Source organism: Citrus sinensis, chromosome 2 (assembly GCF_022201045.2).
Source record: "Citrus sinensis cultivar Valencia sweet orange chromosome 2, DVS_A1.0, whole genome shotgun sequence".
Classification (NCBI taxonomy): domain Eukaryota; kingdom Viridiplantae; phylum Streptophyta; class Magnoliopsida; order Sapindales; family Rutaceae; genus Citrus; species Citrus sinensis.
Window position 1 is genome coordinate 8,607,514 of NC_068557.1, and position 16,756 is coordinate 8,624,269.

At 35.8% G+C, this 16,756-nt stretch overlaps 5 protein-coding genes across 10 annotated transcripts; 4 read left to right on the top strand and 1 right to left on the bottom strand.

Annotated features, from left to right (window-relative positions):
• On the top strand, positions 1-2,512 carry LOC102619763 (uncharacterized). The gene is made up of 2 exons (XM_006468817.4): positions 1-832; positions 1,432-2,512. Exons 1-2 carry the CDS (start codon positions 296-298, stop codon positions 2,152-2,154), a joined length of 1,260 nt encoding a protein of 419 aa, XP_006468880.1. The 5' UTR covers positions 1-295; the 3' UTR covers positions 2,155-2,512.
• A 723-nt stretch (positions 2,513-3,235) lies between these two features.
• Positions 3,236-3,550, top strand: LOC102619451 (uncharacterized). Its single transcript, XM_015527230.1, has one exon. It carries the CDS (start codon positions 3,236-3,238, stop codon positions 3,548-3,550), a length of 315 nt encoding a protein of 104 aa, XP_015382716.1.
• Positions 3,547-8,097, top strand: LOC102619167 (pentatricopeptide repeat-containing protein At3g26782, mitochondrial). Of its 5 annotated transcripts, none has more exons than XM_052434628.1 (4): positions 3,547-4,914; positions 4,994-6,795; positions 7,011-7,253; positions 7,722-8,097. In XM_052434628.1, exons 1-2 carry the CDS (start codon positions 3,970-3,972, stop codon positions 6,035-6,037), a joined length of 1,989 nt encoding a protein of 662 aa, XP_052290588.1. In that variant the 5' UTR covers positions 3,547-3,969; the 3' UTR covers positions 6,038-6,795; positions 7,011-7,253; positions 7,722-8,097. The 5 variants fall into 5 exon arrangements, with proteins under 5 accessions (XP_052290588.1, XP_052290589.1, XP_006468878.1 ...); XM_052434629.1 differs by having other exon boundaries at positions 7,020-7,253; XM_006468815.4 differs by having other exon boundaries at positions 4,994-6,383.
• Positions 6,273-7,885, bottom strand: LOC112497160 (protein NETWORKED 3A-like). 2 transcript variants are annotated; one of them, XR_008052237.1, is made up of 3 exons: positions 7,741-7,885; positions 6,458-7,387; positions 6,273-6,345 (listed from the first exon to the last, which is right to left on the bottom strand). XR_008052237.1 is itself a non-coding variant. In XM_025094698.2 (2 exons), exons 1-2 carry the CDS (start codon positions 7,883-7,885, stop codon positions 6,570-6,572), a joined length of 963 nt encoding a protein of 320 aa, XP_024950466.1. In that variant the 3' UTR covers positions 6,373-6,569. The 2 variants fall into 2 exon arrangements, 1 of the variants encoding a protein (XP_024950466.1); XM_025094698.2 differs by lacking the exon at positions 6,273-6,345 and having other exon boundaries at positions 6,373-7,387.
• Positions 8,098-9,700: 1,603 nt separating the features above from the next.
• Positions 9,701-12,589, top strand: LOC102618869 (mitochondrial phosphate carrier protein 3, mitochondrial). Its single transcript, XM_015527287.3, has 6 exons — positions 9,701-10,168; positions 10,680-11,041; positions 11,139-11,182; positions 11,840-12,054; positions 12,145-12,269; positions 12,370-12,589. The coding sequence occupies exons 1-6, from the start codon at positions 9,875-9,877 to the stop codon at positions 12,434-12,436; spliced, it is 1,107 nt and encodes a 368-aa protein (XP_015382773.3). The 5' UTR covers positions 9,701-9,874; the 3' UTR covers positions 12,437-12,589.
• Positions 12,590-16,756: the final 4,167 nt, after the last annotated feature.

The following is a 16,756-nucleotide window of genomic DNA, read 5'->3' on the forward strand; positions in this document are numbered from 1 at the left end:
GGCATCGCACCTCTCTCGGTAACACAGGACATTCCCCAATATCAATTCGATTTGCAGCAAATTCTGATAGATTCTTTCCCCAACTCAACGGGAGAAAAACTCAGGGAAAGAAACACCCCTTCACAGATCTCACTTATTGTCTTAAAAACTCACCTCCCTTTCTCTTTTTCTCTCTCAGACACAACACACTCTCCTTGTTGTACTTTCAGGAACAATCAATCATTGCATCCCAAAATTCAAACCACATCCCCATGTAAGATCTCTCCAGTTCGTACAAAATTCACAATAAAAGAAAATGGGATCCAATCAGTCCGTCCAAGTACTTGACGAAGATAGCGAAGAAGAAGAAGACGAAGAGGAAGAAGACGACAATGACAATCATAACACTACCGAATTACTAGACAATCAATTAGTGAAGAAAGTTCTAGAACAGGAACCCGAAATGTTGCCCTGCCACGCGTCCGCATCTCCCTTGTCCCCCCAGCTCTCCTCCCTGGGAACTCCGCGGCTGGGGCCGTCGATCAAGGTGTGGGACCCGTACAATGTCTTGGCGCCTCCTCTGACTCCACCCGCCTCAGTTCTGTCGCGGGGTTCGTTGGCGGACGAGGATCGGAATGTGACGGAGGTGTTTTTGGTCAGTCACGGGGAGTGTGAGTTGAATTTGAGACCGGATTTGGTCGGTGGGAGATGCCACGTGGCGAAACTGACGGCTAATGGGAAGAGGCAAGCTAGGGCATTGGCTGTTTTGTTGCATTCTCAAGGGGTTAGGTTTAATGCCGTTTATTCTTCGCCGTTGGATCGGGCTAGATCCATGGCGCTATCTGTTTGTCAGGTACTTTTGACTGAATTAGCTTCTGTTCTGGTTATGCTTATGGTGCATTTTAGAGAATTGATCCGTGTTTCTGGGTTTCATTTAATTTGTTCTTTTAGTTGATTAAGCCTATATATGATGAAATTGTTTTTGGGAAAGGGCTCATTAGGCCATAGAGTCACGAGTCACGGAAATGCTCCTCTGTCAAGGAGCTCCGGGGCTGGTCCTCGACTTTGAGAAGCCTGACATTGAAAGCACTTTCAAATAACTAGGAAATTTGCTTTCATGTTTACAGTATGGGCGAACACGTGAGCTGCATTGTGGACAAGCACTTGATAAGTATTTGTTTTTGGAGAATCACTTGATATATGCTTTATAGAAAAGCTCTTTCGCACGAAGAACCATGCTGAAATTCAACGAAAGTAGTCTTAGACAAACTGAAAGTATTGGTAATGAATGGGCACATTAAGATGTAGTATGTTCTAATCTGTGATTAGTTGGTCTTGGTTTGAATGTAACAATTATTTGAATTGGAAGTAGAATCGATTGTGAAAATAAATTAATATGGAATGATAGTTGAATGGTTGATTTACAAATCTTTATATGATGAAATCATGCAGGAAATGAATTTTGCAGAGGAGCAGATACAATCATTGGATGCACTTTTGGAGATGAGTCTGGGTCATTGGGAGGGATGCCTCAGATCAGAAATATACACGCCTGAACTTTTGAGCTTAATTGAAAGATACCAGCCTGATTTTGCTCCACCATCAGGAGAATCACTCAGGCAAGTAGAATTTCGGATGGTTCAATTCTTGAATGATACTGTCCTGGGACTTGCCGATAAATTGAGAGCAGATTTTTCTGCACATCATCAGAATGAGAGCCAAGGGTTCTTGCACAATTCTCATTCTCTAACTAACTCGGTTCATGACCGGGATGGGTCTTCTCTCCCTGCACCCCACTGGGACTTACTGCACAGGCATCGACAAGGTCTCACGAGGAAGAAGTCTGGTAAAAGTCGGTTACAGTTTGTGACAACTACTGGTGATCACGAGGTTGAAGATGAGATGTCTCCTCGGGATTCAAACCCTCAGAGTGACCTCCACGATCTAAGTGTCAGAAGCTCATCTTCTTCTATGAATATTATGACCTCATGTGTTGGTGTTTTTACTCATGCAGTGCCTATTAAGTGTCTGTTAACGGGCCTTCTAGGCTGCAGTCCAGTAATGGCACATAAGATCTGCATAGAAGATTCTTCAGTGACGGTATTACAGCATTCATGGAGAACAGGTTGGCAGATAAAAAGGTTAAATGACACTGCACATCTGAGGCTTCTCTAATTATAGAGTCCTCGCATCCTTCTGTGCAGTACCCTTGTTGAAGAATGAACTACTTGTTATTCACTAGAGGACGTCGTAATTTTGTCTTGTAGATTATACTCATGCTGCAGTGCATTTTTATCAGATGAATCGGTGATGCCTCGGCAACTTCTTGTAGTTTTTGATATATTTATTTACAGACTTACCGACTCCAAAGAGAGAAAGAAACTTCATTTGGCAGTCGGATCTTTGTATGCATAATTCTTTTGATTTGTAGCATTCACCACAGTTTTTATAATCGAGTGAAACATTATGCATTTCCTTTATTTGAAAATCATGTTTTTCAATTCAAGAAAGCTGACAAGCTTGTATTTCTTTATGATCTGTACAATTCAAATGGAGCTGTTTAAGGCATGCCTGTTATATTTTGATTAAACTTCGAGCATGAGCTGCAGAGTGCAAAGTACTAAATGTCAAGTGACCTGATGCTCACTCTTGTTATTCTTCAATTAGTTTATATAATTAACTTCATGAAACTAGGCTAGAGGAATAGGGACCAGAGAGAGACAAGTTCATTTTGGAGTACCATGTAATTTTGCCTCTTTTATCTTTCTGAATCTCTTGTACACAGAGAATGGATTAGTGGAAGGTGATGAAGTGAGAATGTGACAGGAGCACTACATGAATGAAACTACACATGCTTCTTATGTGGCTGAACTTTTTACAGGTAGCATGGTTCACACGGAAAGAGTGTAAGAAAACAAAAAAGGAGAGGCGTCTTCGCTCTTTGGTTAAAAAACCAAAGCCTTCAGCATGTGAAAAGGAGACATCCTGTGCAGCATTATGTAGATGCATTGCCACTTGTAGTATAGGGTACAGTACACTTCATCTCACAGCAGTCACGTAGAAAAGCATCTTTTCATCTTTTGACAACACGAGACAAATCAAGCAAGACAAAGAGGTAATAAACATGCGCACATCAGCGCAAATTAAAAGTGCCACTGTCCATCCCGTGATACGCAACAGACAAGACATACCCCATACCTTTTCTTTCAAAAATTCACTATATTTATCCCTCTGGCTCCACCTGATAAAATCACCAATGGCTTCTACTGTCTCCGGGTCATCTGCTATTCTCCTCACTGTCATCTTCTTTCTTAATCTGCATTTCCTATGTTCAATCAGTGAGCCCGTAATCTCGGCTTCTCCTGCTATTTTGCCGTACGTGAATGCTCCAGATATGTCATCATTCTTCCCTTCTCCGACTTCCCAAAATTCAGAGGCATTTGCACCGGCTCCTAGCTCGGGCGAGTTTATCGGAAAGAGTTCCTCCTGTGCCGCTAAGTCTGATGGTGGCCTTGCAATTATTGCTGTGAGAATTTGTACTGTGTTTGTTATGATTTTAGCTCTCTGTTGATTACGCACTCAGTTGTACCAAATAACCCATGCCGTTTTAAAACCATATTATATACTTCGCAAGAGGGCTGATGTTGCTTCATGCCCTCCGTCCGATGAATATTATTATTAAGCCTTGATGCCTTCAGACTCCACGGAGCATAACTTAATTTTGAAAGATCTTTTGACACGTGTATATTTTTATTTATTACTATCAATATTTACTTAATATTACGTAAAGCGATACTGTTTGCTGAAATCTTCAAGGGTGCAATATTTTCAAGCCAAGGGAAAATTTTCCCACATTAATAATTTAGTAATAGTTTATATTGTAATATTTCTATCATTAAAAAAAATAAAAATAAAGGTTTAATAAATATTACAGAAATATATTTTTATATATGTTATTACCCAACATAATAAATCCCAAAAGAAGAACAAATGAAGCTTTCGAAGTCTAGTTCCGTTTCAAGCGTAGTCTCTAACGTCGACAAGCACTCAACAAACACAAATCTAACAACGTTGTTCAACAAGTACGTAGACAAGAACAATGTCTTTTCTTGGAACTCGGTCATTGCCGATTTGGCTCGAGGCGGCGACTCAGTGGAAGCCCTTCGCGCATTTTCTTCAATGCGCAAGCTCTCTCTTACGCCAACCCGCTCAACTTTCCCGTGTGCTATCAAATCTTGCTCTGCTTTGCACGACCTTCACTCGGGCAAACAAGCCCACCAACAAGCTTTCATCTTCGGCTTTCACCGAGACGTCTTCGTCTCGTCAGCTCTTATCGATATGTACTCGAAATGCGGCGAGTTAAGCGATGCTAGAAAACTATTCGATGAAATTCCACAGAGAATTAGAAATATTGTTTCGTGGACGTCGATGCTTACTGGGTATGTCCAAAACGACAATGCCCGCGAAGCTTTATTGCTTTTTAAGGAGTTCTTACTTGAGGAGAGTGAATGTGGAGGGGCAAGTGAAAACAGTGACAATGTTTTTGTTGATTCAGTTGCTATTGCTTCTGTTTTATCAGCTTGTTCTCGTGTTACAGTTAATGGAGTGACTGAAGGTGCTCATGGGTTTGTTATAAAGAGAGGATTTGATAGTGAAGTGGGTGTTGGCAATACTTTGATAGATGCATATGCAAGGGGTGGCCACGTGGATGTGTCTAGGAAAGTGTTTGATGGAATGATTGAGAAGGACGCAGTTACTTGGAATTCAATTATTGCTATTTATGCACAAAATGGATTGGCTGCTGAGGCTCTGGATGTTTTCGATCAAATGGTAAAGAGTACTGATGTTAAATGCAATGCTGTTACATTGTCTGCTGTTTTGTTAGCCATTGCACATTTAGGAGTCTTGCGTTTGGGCAAGTGTATACATGATCAGGTACTTGAGCTTCCTTTTCCCGTTAAGGGTGATTATTCATCTGTGGATAATGCTTAATTTATTTATTTGGTTTATGTAGGTTATAAAGATGGATTTGGAGGAGAGTGTGATTGTGGGCACTTCTATTATTGACATGTATTGCAAATGCGGGCAAGTGGATCTAGCAAGGAAGGCATTTAATCAGATGAAGGAAAAGAATGTCAGGTCATGGACTGCTATGATTGCTGGTTATGGAATGCATTGTCGTGCCAGAGAAGCTCTGGATCTATTTTATAAGATGATAAAAGCTGGTGTAAGACCAAATTATATTACTTTTGTGTCGGTTCTATCTGCTTGCAGCCATGCTGGTCTTGTACAAGAAGGTTGGCACTGGTTTAATACTATGAGTCATGAGTTTAATATAGAACCTGGGGTTGAGCATTATGGCTGTATGGTTGATCTTCTTGGGCGAGCTGGTAAACTCAAGGAGGCTTATAACTTAATTGAAGGGATGAAGGTGAAACCTGATTTTGTAGTCTGGGGTTCACTTCTGGGGGCTTGTAGGATTCATAAGAATTTAGACCTCGGGGAGATTGCTGCAAAGAAATTGTTTGAATTAGAGCCAAATAATTGTGGGTACCATGTGTTACTCTCTAACATATATGCCAATGCTGGAAGATGGGAAGACGTTGAGAGGACGAGATCACTTATGAAGAATCGTAGACTAGCTAAAACACCTGGATTCAGTTTAGTTGAACTGAGAGGTAAGGTTCATGCATTCTTGGTTGGAGATAAAGAACATCCTCAACATGAGAAGATCTATGAGTATTTGGAGGAACTAAATGTGAAGTTGCAAGAAGTTGGCTATGTAACCGATATGACATCAGTAATTCATGATGTCGATCAGGAAGAGAAGGAAATGACGTTGCGAATACATAGTGAAAAGCTGGCTGTTGCTTTCGCAATTATGAACTCGGTTCCTGGAAGTACAATTCGGATCATTAAGAATCTGAGGGTATGTGGTGACTGTCATACGGTAATCAGATTGATCTCGAAGGTTGTTGATCGTGAAATTGTGGTTAGAGATTCTAAGAGATTTCATTATTTCAAGGATGGTCTGTGCTCATGTGGAGATTATTGGTGACATTTCTATGATTGAAGTGAACTTTATGTAAATGTTAAGCGTAAAATTGTAGTAAATCACAGCTCTGAAAGAAGGTATTGTTTTTCAAGAAATCCATACTGAATTCACTGTGAAGCGCGAATATGTACAAAAGGGTTCAGCTATTGTATAACTTTTTGAGTTTAAGCTGAGGCTAAATGGTACTTATGATGCAGTTCTTACTATATGATAAAGTGTAGACATCAGGGGCAATGAGAGAAGCAAGCAATCTGTCAAGTGTATACAGTAAACTGGGAGCTGTGAGCCCAAAGTGAAATTTGCATGAGCGCCTGCGTTATTGCAATATATGATTATCATTGACTGCAATGTACGTTGTTATAAAGGAGTAAGGAAAGATATTGTCTCAATTGATAGTTGATATAGATTATCATGTTGACCAACCTTCGAAGAATTTGTTTAGAACGGATCCTTCGAAATTGCATAAGCCCATGTCCAATTCTGTAAAGTGGATAATGAATTGACACTGTGCTTTGTTCACCAAAATTTGAACGAATCATGAACAACCAACTTTGAAGAACTTATTGAAGCTTAGTCCACTTAATCGTGAAGTCTGATTGCTTTTCACCTCAACTTTCGAGAATCTGAGATCACTCTGGAGGGCTCTGTTCTGATTTCTTAAGCATTCTATGTGTGCCCTGAGTTTATCGATGATTTTTCTCTTTTCATCATTCCTCTTTAACAGCTCGGCTTGCTGCCGCAGACTCTCCTCCATTAGTTTTGTAAGTTGAAATTTTAGCTCATGCCATGTATTCTTCCGCCCAGGACCACCTGTTTCAAACTCTCCAATTGTAGCCTGGCCTTCAGAGCCATTCATCTTCATCTCTTCTTTGTTGGGAAATTCTGTGATTTCTATTTCCTTTTTGTCATCTATGATTTCAGTTTCTTTATTCATAGTCATCTTGCATGGTTCACTTGACATCAATTCATCTGCTAGTCTGTTCAGGTATTCAAAGTGAGAATTAGCACTATTACATTCAACATCAGGAACTTCAACAGCAGATTCAGACTGAGTATCAGATGCCTCGAATTTAGGGTCATCAAAGCCTCCTACAGTTCTTTTTTGGTTGTTGCTTGGGTGCCCCATTTTTCTGGAGGAAGAGGATGTAGAAGAAGATCCTGAATGAAGCAAATGATGTGATTTGGACCTCAGCTTGTCACATTGTTCTGCTAGAGCACGGTAAGATCTGTTGAAATCTTCTAGCATTTTTATGAGCTCTGGTTTCCTTCTGTTACGGATATCATCTGTTTCAACTGACATGACTTCCCCTTCTTCCAAAAGGGTCATCATGGCCTTCATCTTCTTTTCTGACTCTGTAAAATATATGAAAAATACATACAAAAGCATAATCAAGATTCAAAAGTCCAGCATACTTCATTAAAGAACCCTCTCCACTGAACCTAAGACCTCAATGCTAGCATATACATGGTCCCTGTATCTGTTTTATCAACTCTCTCTTCTCACCTGGGAAAATGTTTATATATATATATATATATATATAAACTTGATGTTTTCTTAAGTAAATTAAACTAATACTCCAATACATTGCCTTTGAATTTATGGACTTTTAATTTCTATCATCCATTATCTTCATTTAATTGCATATTATTAATTGTGATCGTATCATGATATGCATGCGTACAACAGAAAGAGAAAGAAAACTGACCTGAGAGAGTTGTCCGAAGCCATAGAGACTGGAGAGGGCTGTCAAGTTTATCTGGACTCCATGAGCAAGAAGAAGACGAGATGTTGTCCATTGAGCCGGTGGTCTCTTCACGAACGGAAAATGAGAAGAATCTCTTGGCCTTCATAATGTAATCAAGGCCTAGACCAAATCAACACGTTAAGAATATTGAATGCCTTAATTGGGGAAGAGATGTTCACGATTCCCATTTCTTATAAAAGGATGTACCTTCTCAAACTCAAATGGATTGTGTATTTATTGTTTTGATTTTTCGGTTATGCAGTGCTTGATTTGCTGCTGCTCATTTGCCTTAATTTTCTAATGATGTATTATTATTAATTGCAAATTTTTTCTAGAAGAACGTAGGACTTGTAATTTTATAAATCCAGATGCAGCATGCGCAAATATTTTCATTTTTACGTTTTCAAGTCAAAGTCCAATGGTATCCTATCCGAGCCGTTATCATTGACCGGCCTTTTCTTTTGAGTTATATTTGGATCAAGAATGTGGTTGTGTTGGGCTCAGCCCTATATAAAAATATTATAAATATGCTTTTTTTTTTTGTAACATATAATATGCTTTCATTAAACAGATTAATATAATCTGAAATTATCATCTTTATTTGGTTTAGAAGATTCTAATAAAGATAGTGACATGAACAATCATGAATTGAATGATAGACTGGATCTGCATAGACCGGAAAAGCCATGAAAGATTGAAGGATTGAAGATAACAATTGATTCCATGAAAAAGGAAAAAGAAACGAAGATAACAATTGATTGAGATTAGCGAGCAGTTGACGGAAATTCTCATGCAACTGATTTTGTAGCTTCAGTAACAAATATGGGAATTATATTTAATAATTTCGAAAATCAAAATCATTGTAATAAGGGCCTCATTCTTAAGAACTTTTAGGAAAACAGAAAAAAAAAATTCAATTTCACACCCACTTTTTCTTATATTTAGAACAAAAATAAAATAATTTAAAATTTTTAAAAATAAGAGAAGTAATTGAAAAATATTAAATTTATGATGGAGTAATCTAAAATTAACCCTAAAAAATAATCAAAACAGTAATTTAGCAAGTTGTGCAAGTTGAAAAAGGAGAAACAGCATAACCGTGTTGATGTTCCCAAAATATGTCGACGAATATGCCAATCAACCATGACGAATGTGCTTAGCTGGGCCGCCCTGTCTTACAAAGTAAGCGGTAAAAACCTCCAACCCAGATTCATGGCATCAGCAATGTGCTCACATGGCTATCGGTTGTTCAAAATGATTCTTCGGTAAAATTGCCCTTCATGTTAAATATTTTCTCTCCTTTACCTGAGACACATGATTCATAATTTCATTTATATATGCATTTTGTATAGTAAAATTTGTGACTGAAGGTTTAATATACACAAAACGTAATGTTCAAATCAAACGGGACACGCAGACAAACAAACGGGATTAGAATTCATTTTTATTAGTGCTAATTTTAGAGTTATGTTCCAAAAAGTATGTTCCGAATTATATTTACAATCAAATCCTAATATTGAAATTTACTATACAAACATAATATATGTATTTAAAACTTTTAATTGTAACATTAGAAAACACAGTCAATCAAACATTACGTGATTACGTGTCTCTATTTGAATAAACTTGCAGTTTGACTTTTATTATTATTATTATTATTTTCCATTGAGAACTTGTAGTTTGATTCGATTTCGAAAGAAAAAGTAAGAAGCGCTTACAATTAAAGCACGTTGACGGAATTGACCAAATCAAATAAATCAACATCAAGTCCTGCACACCAACTCGGAGGGTAATTCGGTAATTGTACACAGGCAGGACCAGCCACAGTTGAAGGATTGGTGGTGGCGAGATCGTGATTAAACTGAAAACACAGGGGCAAATGAATATGTGGCGGATCCCTATAAATGACGCGAGGGTTTTTCATTCAGTCCAATAAAAGCGGAATTGCTTTGCCCGGGTTCTAACAAATTGGAAGCGAGAGACAGGAGGAGGAGAAGAGAAAGAGAAAATTAGAAGAATTCTCTCTGTCTCGCTCTTTTTCTCTATAATTCAATCAAGCTTTTTACTCTCAAAATCAAATTTCAAAAATTCCGAAATGGCCCTCACAGAATCTTATAGGAAAAACTCTCTGATACCAAGCTACCTCTACTCCTCCCAAACATCCTTCCCGTCCACGGCGGCTTTCAATGGAGCGGCAGCAGCCGCCACGTCGCCGGCTACTCCATCCACGGCGAGGAGGAGCTTCGTTGTTGCGGCACCGAGCGAGCCAGGGAAGATAGAGATGTACTCCCCTGCATTCTACGCCGCTTGTACCGTCGGCGGGATCCTCAGCTGCGGTCTCACTCACACGGCCGTCACTCCTCTTGACCTCGTCAAGTGCAATATGCAGGTCCTTTCAATTACAGATCTGTCTCTTTTGACGTCGTTTTGACCTTATTTTGATCGTTTTAGTGTTTAGAGTTGGTCTGAGATTAGATCTGTGTAAATTGCAGTATTTACGTGTTATATAGATTTGTTTTGCTAAACTTCTCCTTAGATTGGATCGGCGATTTTTTTTTTTCAATTTTCTTTTACAATCATGATCATTTTTTTTATGGTTGGATCTACAACTTTTTGCTTCTTTTTTTTTTTTTGAAATATTTATTATGTTAATAGTAGAAGTGTTTCTTTTCTGCTTTGTAAAATCCTCTGCATAGTTGATACTTTGCTTCTTAGTATAACCAAGAAATGAACAAACATCTAACGCCATAGCTCATGTACCTATGCTCCTGTTTGATGTAACAGTGTTCATTTCTTGGTTTTATGGTTATTGCATATTATGTCTCTGGACAATTATGTGTCCTATTAATTATAATGTGCAGGAGGATATAAACTAACATTGAGATTGTTGTTTATTTCAGATTGATCCTGTTAAGTATAAAAGCATATCATCTGGTTTTGGAGTTTTGCTCAAGGAACAGGGAATCAGGGGCTTCTTCAGGGGATGGGTACCTACCTTGCTTGGTTACAGCGCCCAAGGTGCTTGCAAGTTTGGATTCTACGAGTTCTTCAAGAAGTACTACTCTGACATTGCTGGTCCAGAGTATGCTGCTAAGTACAAGACTTTAATCTACCTTGCTGGCTCTGCTTCTGCTGAGTTCATTGCTGATGTTGCTCTTTGCCCCTTTGAGGCCGTGAAGGTCCGTGTTCAGACTCAGCCTGGTTTTGCCAGAGGTTTGGGTGATGGACTTCCCAAGTTTGTTAAATCTGAGGGCGCTCTTGGGTATGTTATTTAATACTTTTCCTTTGTTTTCCTGGCAATACACGTTATTGTGTGCAGGAAGATGTTGTCTCTAACTTATTCTCTTGAATTATTGCAGTTTGTACAAGGGTATTGTTCCTCTTTGGGGGCGTCAGATTCCATGTAAGTTGGTGGTTTTACTTTGCTAAATTATTGCTCTTGTCATATAGTTATTCTTTGATGGCTTTTCCTTATGCCTAGATGTATGGAATTTGATTGCTTCTTCATTGCATGTTCTTGCTGTTTTTTACACTTTTTTTGATGGAGTGACTGCATTTTTCTTGATTTAACTTTCGTGCTTTTGAAGACATAATTTAACGTTTTAAGCACGGTAAGTATTGCTTGAATCATTGGCGTAGTTATTTGTTGAGTTTTCAGAGAACAAGGACTACCACAATCACTTTGCTTTGACATGCATATTATGCTACTTGTGTTTCTTTCTGCATTTAACTGTTTTTCACAACCTGAGGTCATTGGTTCATGTTCATTCTCTCTAATTTCAGGATCTCTTACCTTTGAGTTATTTCTTTTGCTGTCTTGGATTTTACCCGATGTTTGATATTCTTGCTTCCTTATTTGCTTCCCATAGTTGAAAAGCCTTCTACTGTTCTTCCATTCTTTTTTGCATCATTCAGTTTAGAATTCACATTGATGCTACTTTTCACCTTGATCGGCATGAATTTAACTGTTTTCTCAATATATGGGCTTTCCTAAACCCTGCACCATAGTTGCTACTGAGGGCAAAGTGTTTTTAACAGAGAAAGATGCCTTTCCTTGCAGATACTATGATGAAGTTTGCTTCTTTTGAAACCATTGTTGAGATGATCTACAAGCATGCAGTTCCCACACCAAAGGACCAGTGCAGCAAACCTCTGCAGCTTGGAATTAGTTTTGCTGGTGGTTATGTGGCTGGTGTTTTCTGTGCTATTGTGTCGCATCCTGCTGACAATCTTGTCTCTTTCCTTAACAATGCCAAAGGAGCAACTGTTGGTGATGTGAGTGCTATACCTTGACTTGATATTATAAAAGCTAAACTGTTGCACTAAGGCTATTCTTTGTTTTAAACCCATTTTCTGGTTTTGTAGGCTGTGAAGAAGCTAGGTTTGTGGGGTCTGTTTACCCGTGGGCTTCCTCTCCGTATTGTCATGATTGGAACACTCACTGGAGCTCAATGGGGAATCTATGATGCATTCAAAGTTTTTGTGGGACTGTAAGTTCTTTCCTTTTATTATTAATTTTCACTTTGTATTAATTTGGTATCCCTGTGCTATTGAGATAGACTGATTATATGATTTGATATGAATATTCAGGCCAACCACTGGTGGTGTTGCTCCTGTTGCTCCTGCCCCTGCTGCTGCTGAGCTTGCAAAGGTGTAGGTCAACCAAATAGAATTGTTTTATTTTGGGTTTTGTGGATTCCAGGAGAACTTCTTGATAGGGATTAATAAACATAGGTGACAAAATTGAAGGCGCTTGAGTGTCTCAAGTCAGAGTATTCTTTATAATTGAGAACTATTTGTTCGAGCTTAAGATTTGCTTTTGCTGAGGATGGTTTTGTTTTCATCCAAATATCAGAAAACTTTTGTAGTTAGATTATACATGAAATTTCACTCTGATATCCAGCTCGCAATCCTCCCCATGAATAGGTGACAAAATAATGTGCAAGGGGAGAGTACCTAATTTCTCTTCGCAAATGCGTGGAGTGTACGATTATTAGATCATCATTACTGCTGTTTTTTTTGTTGCGAGTACCTTTGAAACTTTTCTTTCCTGACATTTTTTGGGAAATATTTTCTTGAGAGATAATTGTCATCAAAATTTGCTTCCACGTGATAAACTGTTTGATGCCTCTAAAAATTTGGTCAATGACTGCGAGAGGTGACTTCTCACTCTAGAGTCTCGACCTTTGCAAATTAAAATGTTGGGCATTTTCTGAGGAGTTGCCCGTAAAACGGAATAACTCAGGATTGGGGATTTAGGTCATAGTGCAGGAAATGCGCAGACTAATTACGAACTAGCAGTTGCTGAGTGTTTATTTAACGCCTAAACTATCAGTTTATGAGAATATGAGATTTGTGATAAAAACAATGTGAAATAAAAAAAGTAATAAAATTAACTAAAAATTACTTTGTAAAATTGTTCGTGCACTGTTATTTAAAAAAAGAATAATTACATTGGGGATTTGCCTCATTTGATATTCGTTTCTATTGTTTAATTTTCTTAAAAAAATCCCGACCACCGCATCTTTATGATACTATGGGAATATTTGAATTTCCATTTTTATCTGTTATGGCATTACTGTATATTAATGAAGATTTGTGGCTGTCATTTTCCCTACACCTAGGTACATAATAATTGGTCCGTCCTTTTTAACTTGTATAGAAAAATTCACAAAAAATAATTGTTCGCATGATTAAGACTTGCATTAACGCTAAATCTGTATCAGTATTAAAAGTTATGAATATTAATTACGCGATTGGAAAATATAAGTTATCAAAAAAATGGGAAAAAAAAAAACCTATGGCACCAGAAATAGTTCAATCAATTTTGATTCCAATAACTTTTTGAATACACAACTGAATAAATTTGAGTTCCTTGATAATATTTTCAATGGAGAATTTATATGTATATGTGTGTGTGTGTCTCTATTTTTTTTTTTTTTTTTTGAGAAGGAAAAGAAACTTCATTACTGAAAAGAGAATAAACACATGACTTGTGCTGGTATATTTCCCAGCCATTCAACAGATTCTGAACCTTTTACAGCTAGCTTAGCTAAGGTATGGGCATTTGCATTACAAGACCTAAGGGTGTGTTGAAATCTGACTTCCTGGAACTCTTTTCGCCTCTCGTTGATTTCTGATATCACCCAAAAAATCTCAGTTTTGCTGCCCTTTCTGTTGTTTGCCAAATCAATGGCTGCTTGACAATCTGATTCCAAAATGACTGCAGTGATTCCTGCCCTTTTTGCCACTTGCATTTCCCATTCAATTGCTTCAGCTTCTGCAAAAGGCACATCTCCGTTGAAACTTGAGGGCTTAATGGCTGCAGCAACCACATCTCCTTATCATTCCTTATCACCACTCCCAACCCAGCTCTTTGACTTTGATGGTCAATTGCAGCATCCACATTTACTTTGCACCAGTTTTCGGGCGGGGGTTTCCATTGCTTAGGCTTCTCCATGTTTGAGCTTTCCAACTGCTGTTGCTCGGTCCTTTTGAATTTTCTATAGGCTTCTACTACACCTTCAGCTTTGGCAACTAAAATTAAAGCATCCATTTTTTCTTTTTGAAGAGGAAATGGTTTCTCGCGTTCCACGCAGCTGTTACATTGTGTGTGTGTCTATTTACTTTGTAAGAAATAACCGTCTAACATCTCAAATTGAAAACCAGTTCCGCGCAGCTGTTACATTGTAGAGTAGTCAACACATTAACGGGTAATCGGAACTACAGTCGGAATGAAATAAAATCAGAATGGGCTGAAATCGAAATGGGGAATATGAATCAGAATAAAATTTTTACTTTATCTGTAGAAATCGGAATTGAAATAAATTGTATTGTCATTGATGTGTTTATTTTATCTTAAAATTAGAATGGATTGTTACAAGTTATTAAACCAACCTTAGTTGATTATTGTCATTTATAATAATAATAATAATAATAATTTGCCAAAGTTACAGTTCACAACTGTGAGGGCAGCGATTCGAATCCTTACGACGCATGTAGGGGCTTATTTTCTTCCTTAATTATGGTATATAATTAAGTGAAGACAGTCTTCTCCCTTTCGGAATATGAGTGGAGTAGACACTCCTTGAATATTAGAGAGGGTAAAATATGGGCAATGCTATATAAGAATTGGAAATTATCATTACACAACTTCTGTTTTGTCTTATATTCATCCAACCAGCACAAATTCTAATATGTTATATGTACCACTTTTTTTTTTTAAAATTTTACCAACTAGCCACTTTTGCACTAACACCATTAAATAATTTAAACGAAATGATAATTTTATCCCTAAATAAATTAAACGACCATTTTATCTCATAAAAGTTATGAAAAATAAAAAAATTATAGTTATAAAATACCCATAATTTTAATAAAAAAATAAATCACAAAATTAGAATTTTTATTTTTAATAAAAATATAAAAAATCTAAATAAAAATTATAGTTATAAAAATAATTACAAAATTTTGGGATTTAATAAAAATCCCCTAAATTATTAAAATTTTGGTATTTTTTTTAATAAATAAATTCAGTTATTTTAATAAAATTTTGTAAAATAATAATTTTTAATAAATAAATTCATTTATTTTTATTAGAATTTTGCAAAATTATAATTTTTAATAAAAATAAAGTAATTATTAAAATTTTATAAAATCTAAATTTAATAAAAAATTTTCAAGCACCTCTATTTGAGATTTATTTTTATTAAATTTATGGGTATTTTTATAATTATAATTTTCTTATTTTTTAAAGTTTTTATAAAATAAAATGGTTTTTAATTTATTTAAGGTTAAAATTATTTAAATTATTTAATAGTGTTAGTTCAAAAGTGGCTAGTTGATACAAATTAAAAAAAATAAAGGTGGTGCAGAGAACATGTTAGAATTTTGTGGTGGTTGGATGAACGTAAGACAAAACAGAAGTGGTGCAATGATAATTTTTCTATAAGAATTAATGTAAACTAATCTCAATAATATCAGTTGTAATTTCATTCAATTTGAGTTGTAATCTAATCATTAATCTCATGTAATTCAAAAAATAAATTACAGTCGCTTTTGTATTTTTTGAATTGTTACTGTAAAATATTGTTTAACCCCTTACACTTTATTTCATTTACAATTTATTCATAAGTATTATGAAACTTTCTGTATTATAAAATTTTGTTGAGCCCCTTATACTCTGTTTTATTTTATTAAAACCCTTAAAGTATCAAATTCATCCCCTATTTTTTAAATTCCCAAAATACCCTCCCTTTAATTAAAAATATAATTATAGTAATTATTTTATTATAAGTATAAATATAATTATACTTTTTAAATGGATTATTATTATTAATAACAATAATAAAAAATATTATAATTATTTAATCTATTAACAATAATTAATATTAATTAATTTTTGAATAATTATTAAAACTAATAATTAACAAAATTGTAAACAGAAACTCTTTTGATAAAAAATAGTAAATGAAAAAGAGTGTGAGGAGATAAATTGAATTTTTATAGTATAGGTAAGCAGAAAGTTTTATAACACTTATGAATAAATTGTAAATAATAGAGAGTAGTCTAATTAAATATAGAATAGTTTATAATTTTATAGTGTATTCACTAAACAATAATTGAAATTAGCTGAAAACATAATGAATTCATATTGGAATAGGTAGATTCGAAATGAAAAGTTGGAATCAGAATAACTTATTTACTTGAACTGCAGGAATCGTAATTGGAATGAATTGTATTACCATTTATGAATTTACTTTGTCTTAGAATCAAAATCAGAATAAATTAAATTGTAATAAATTACTATAAAATCCTTAATTAATTTTTGTCATAATTATTATTTTGTACTTTAATTATTGCAATTATTATTATTATTAAAAAAATAATTATTAATAATAATTATTGTTAATAGATTAATTAGTTATTATTATTATTATTATTAATCCATATAAAAATTATAATTATATTTATAATT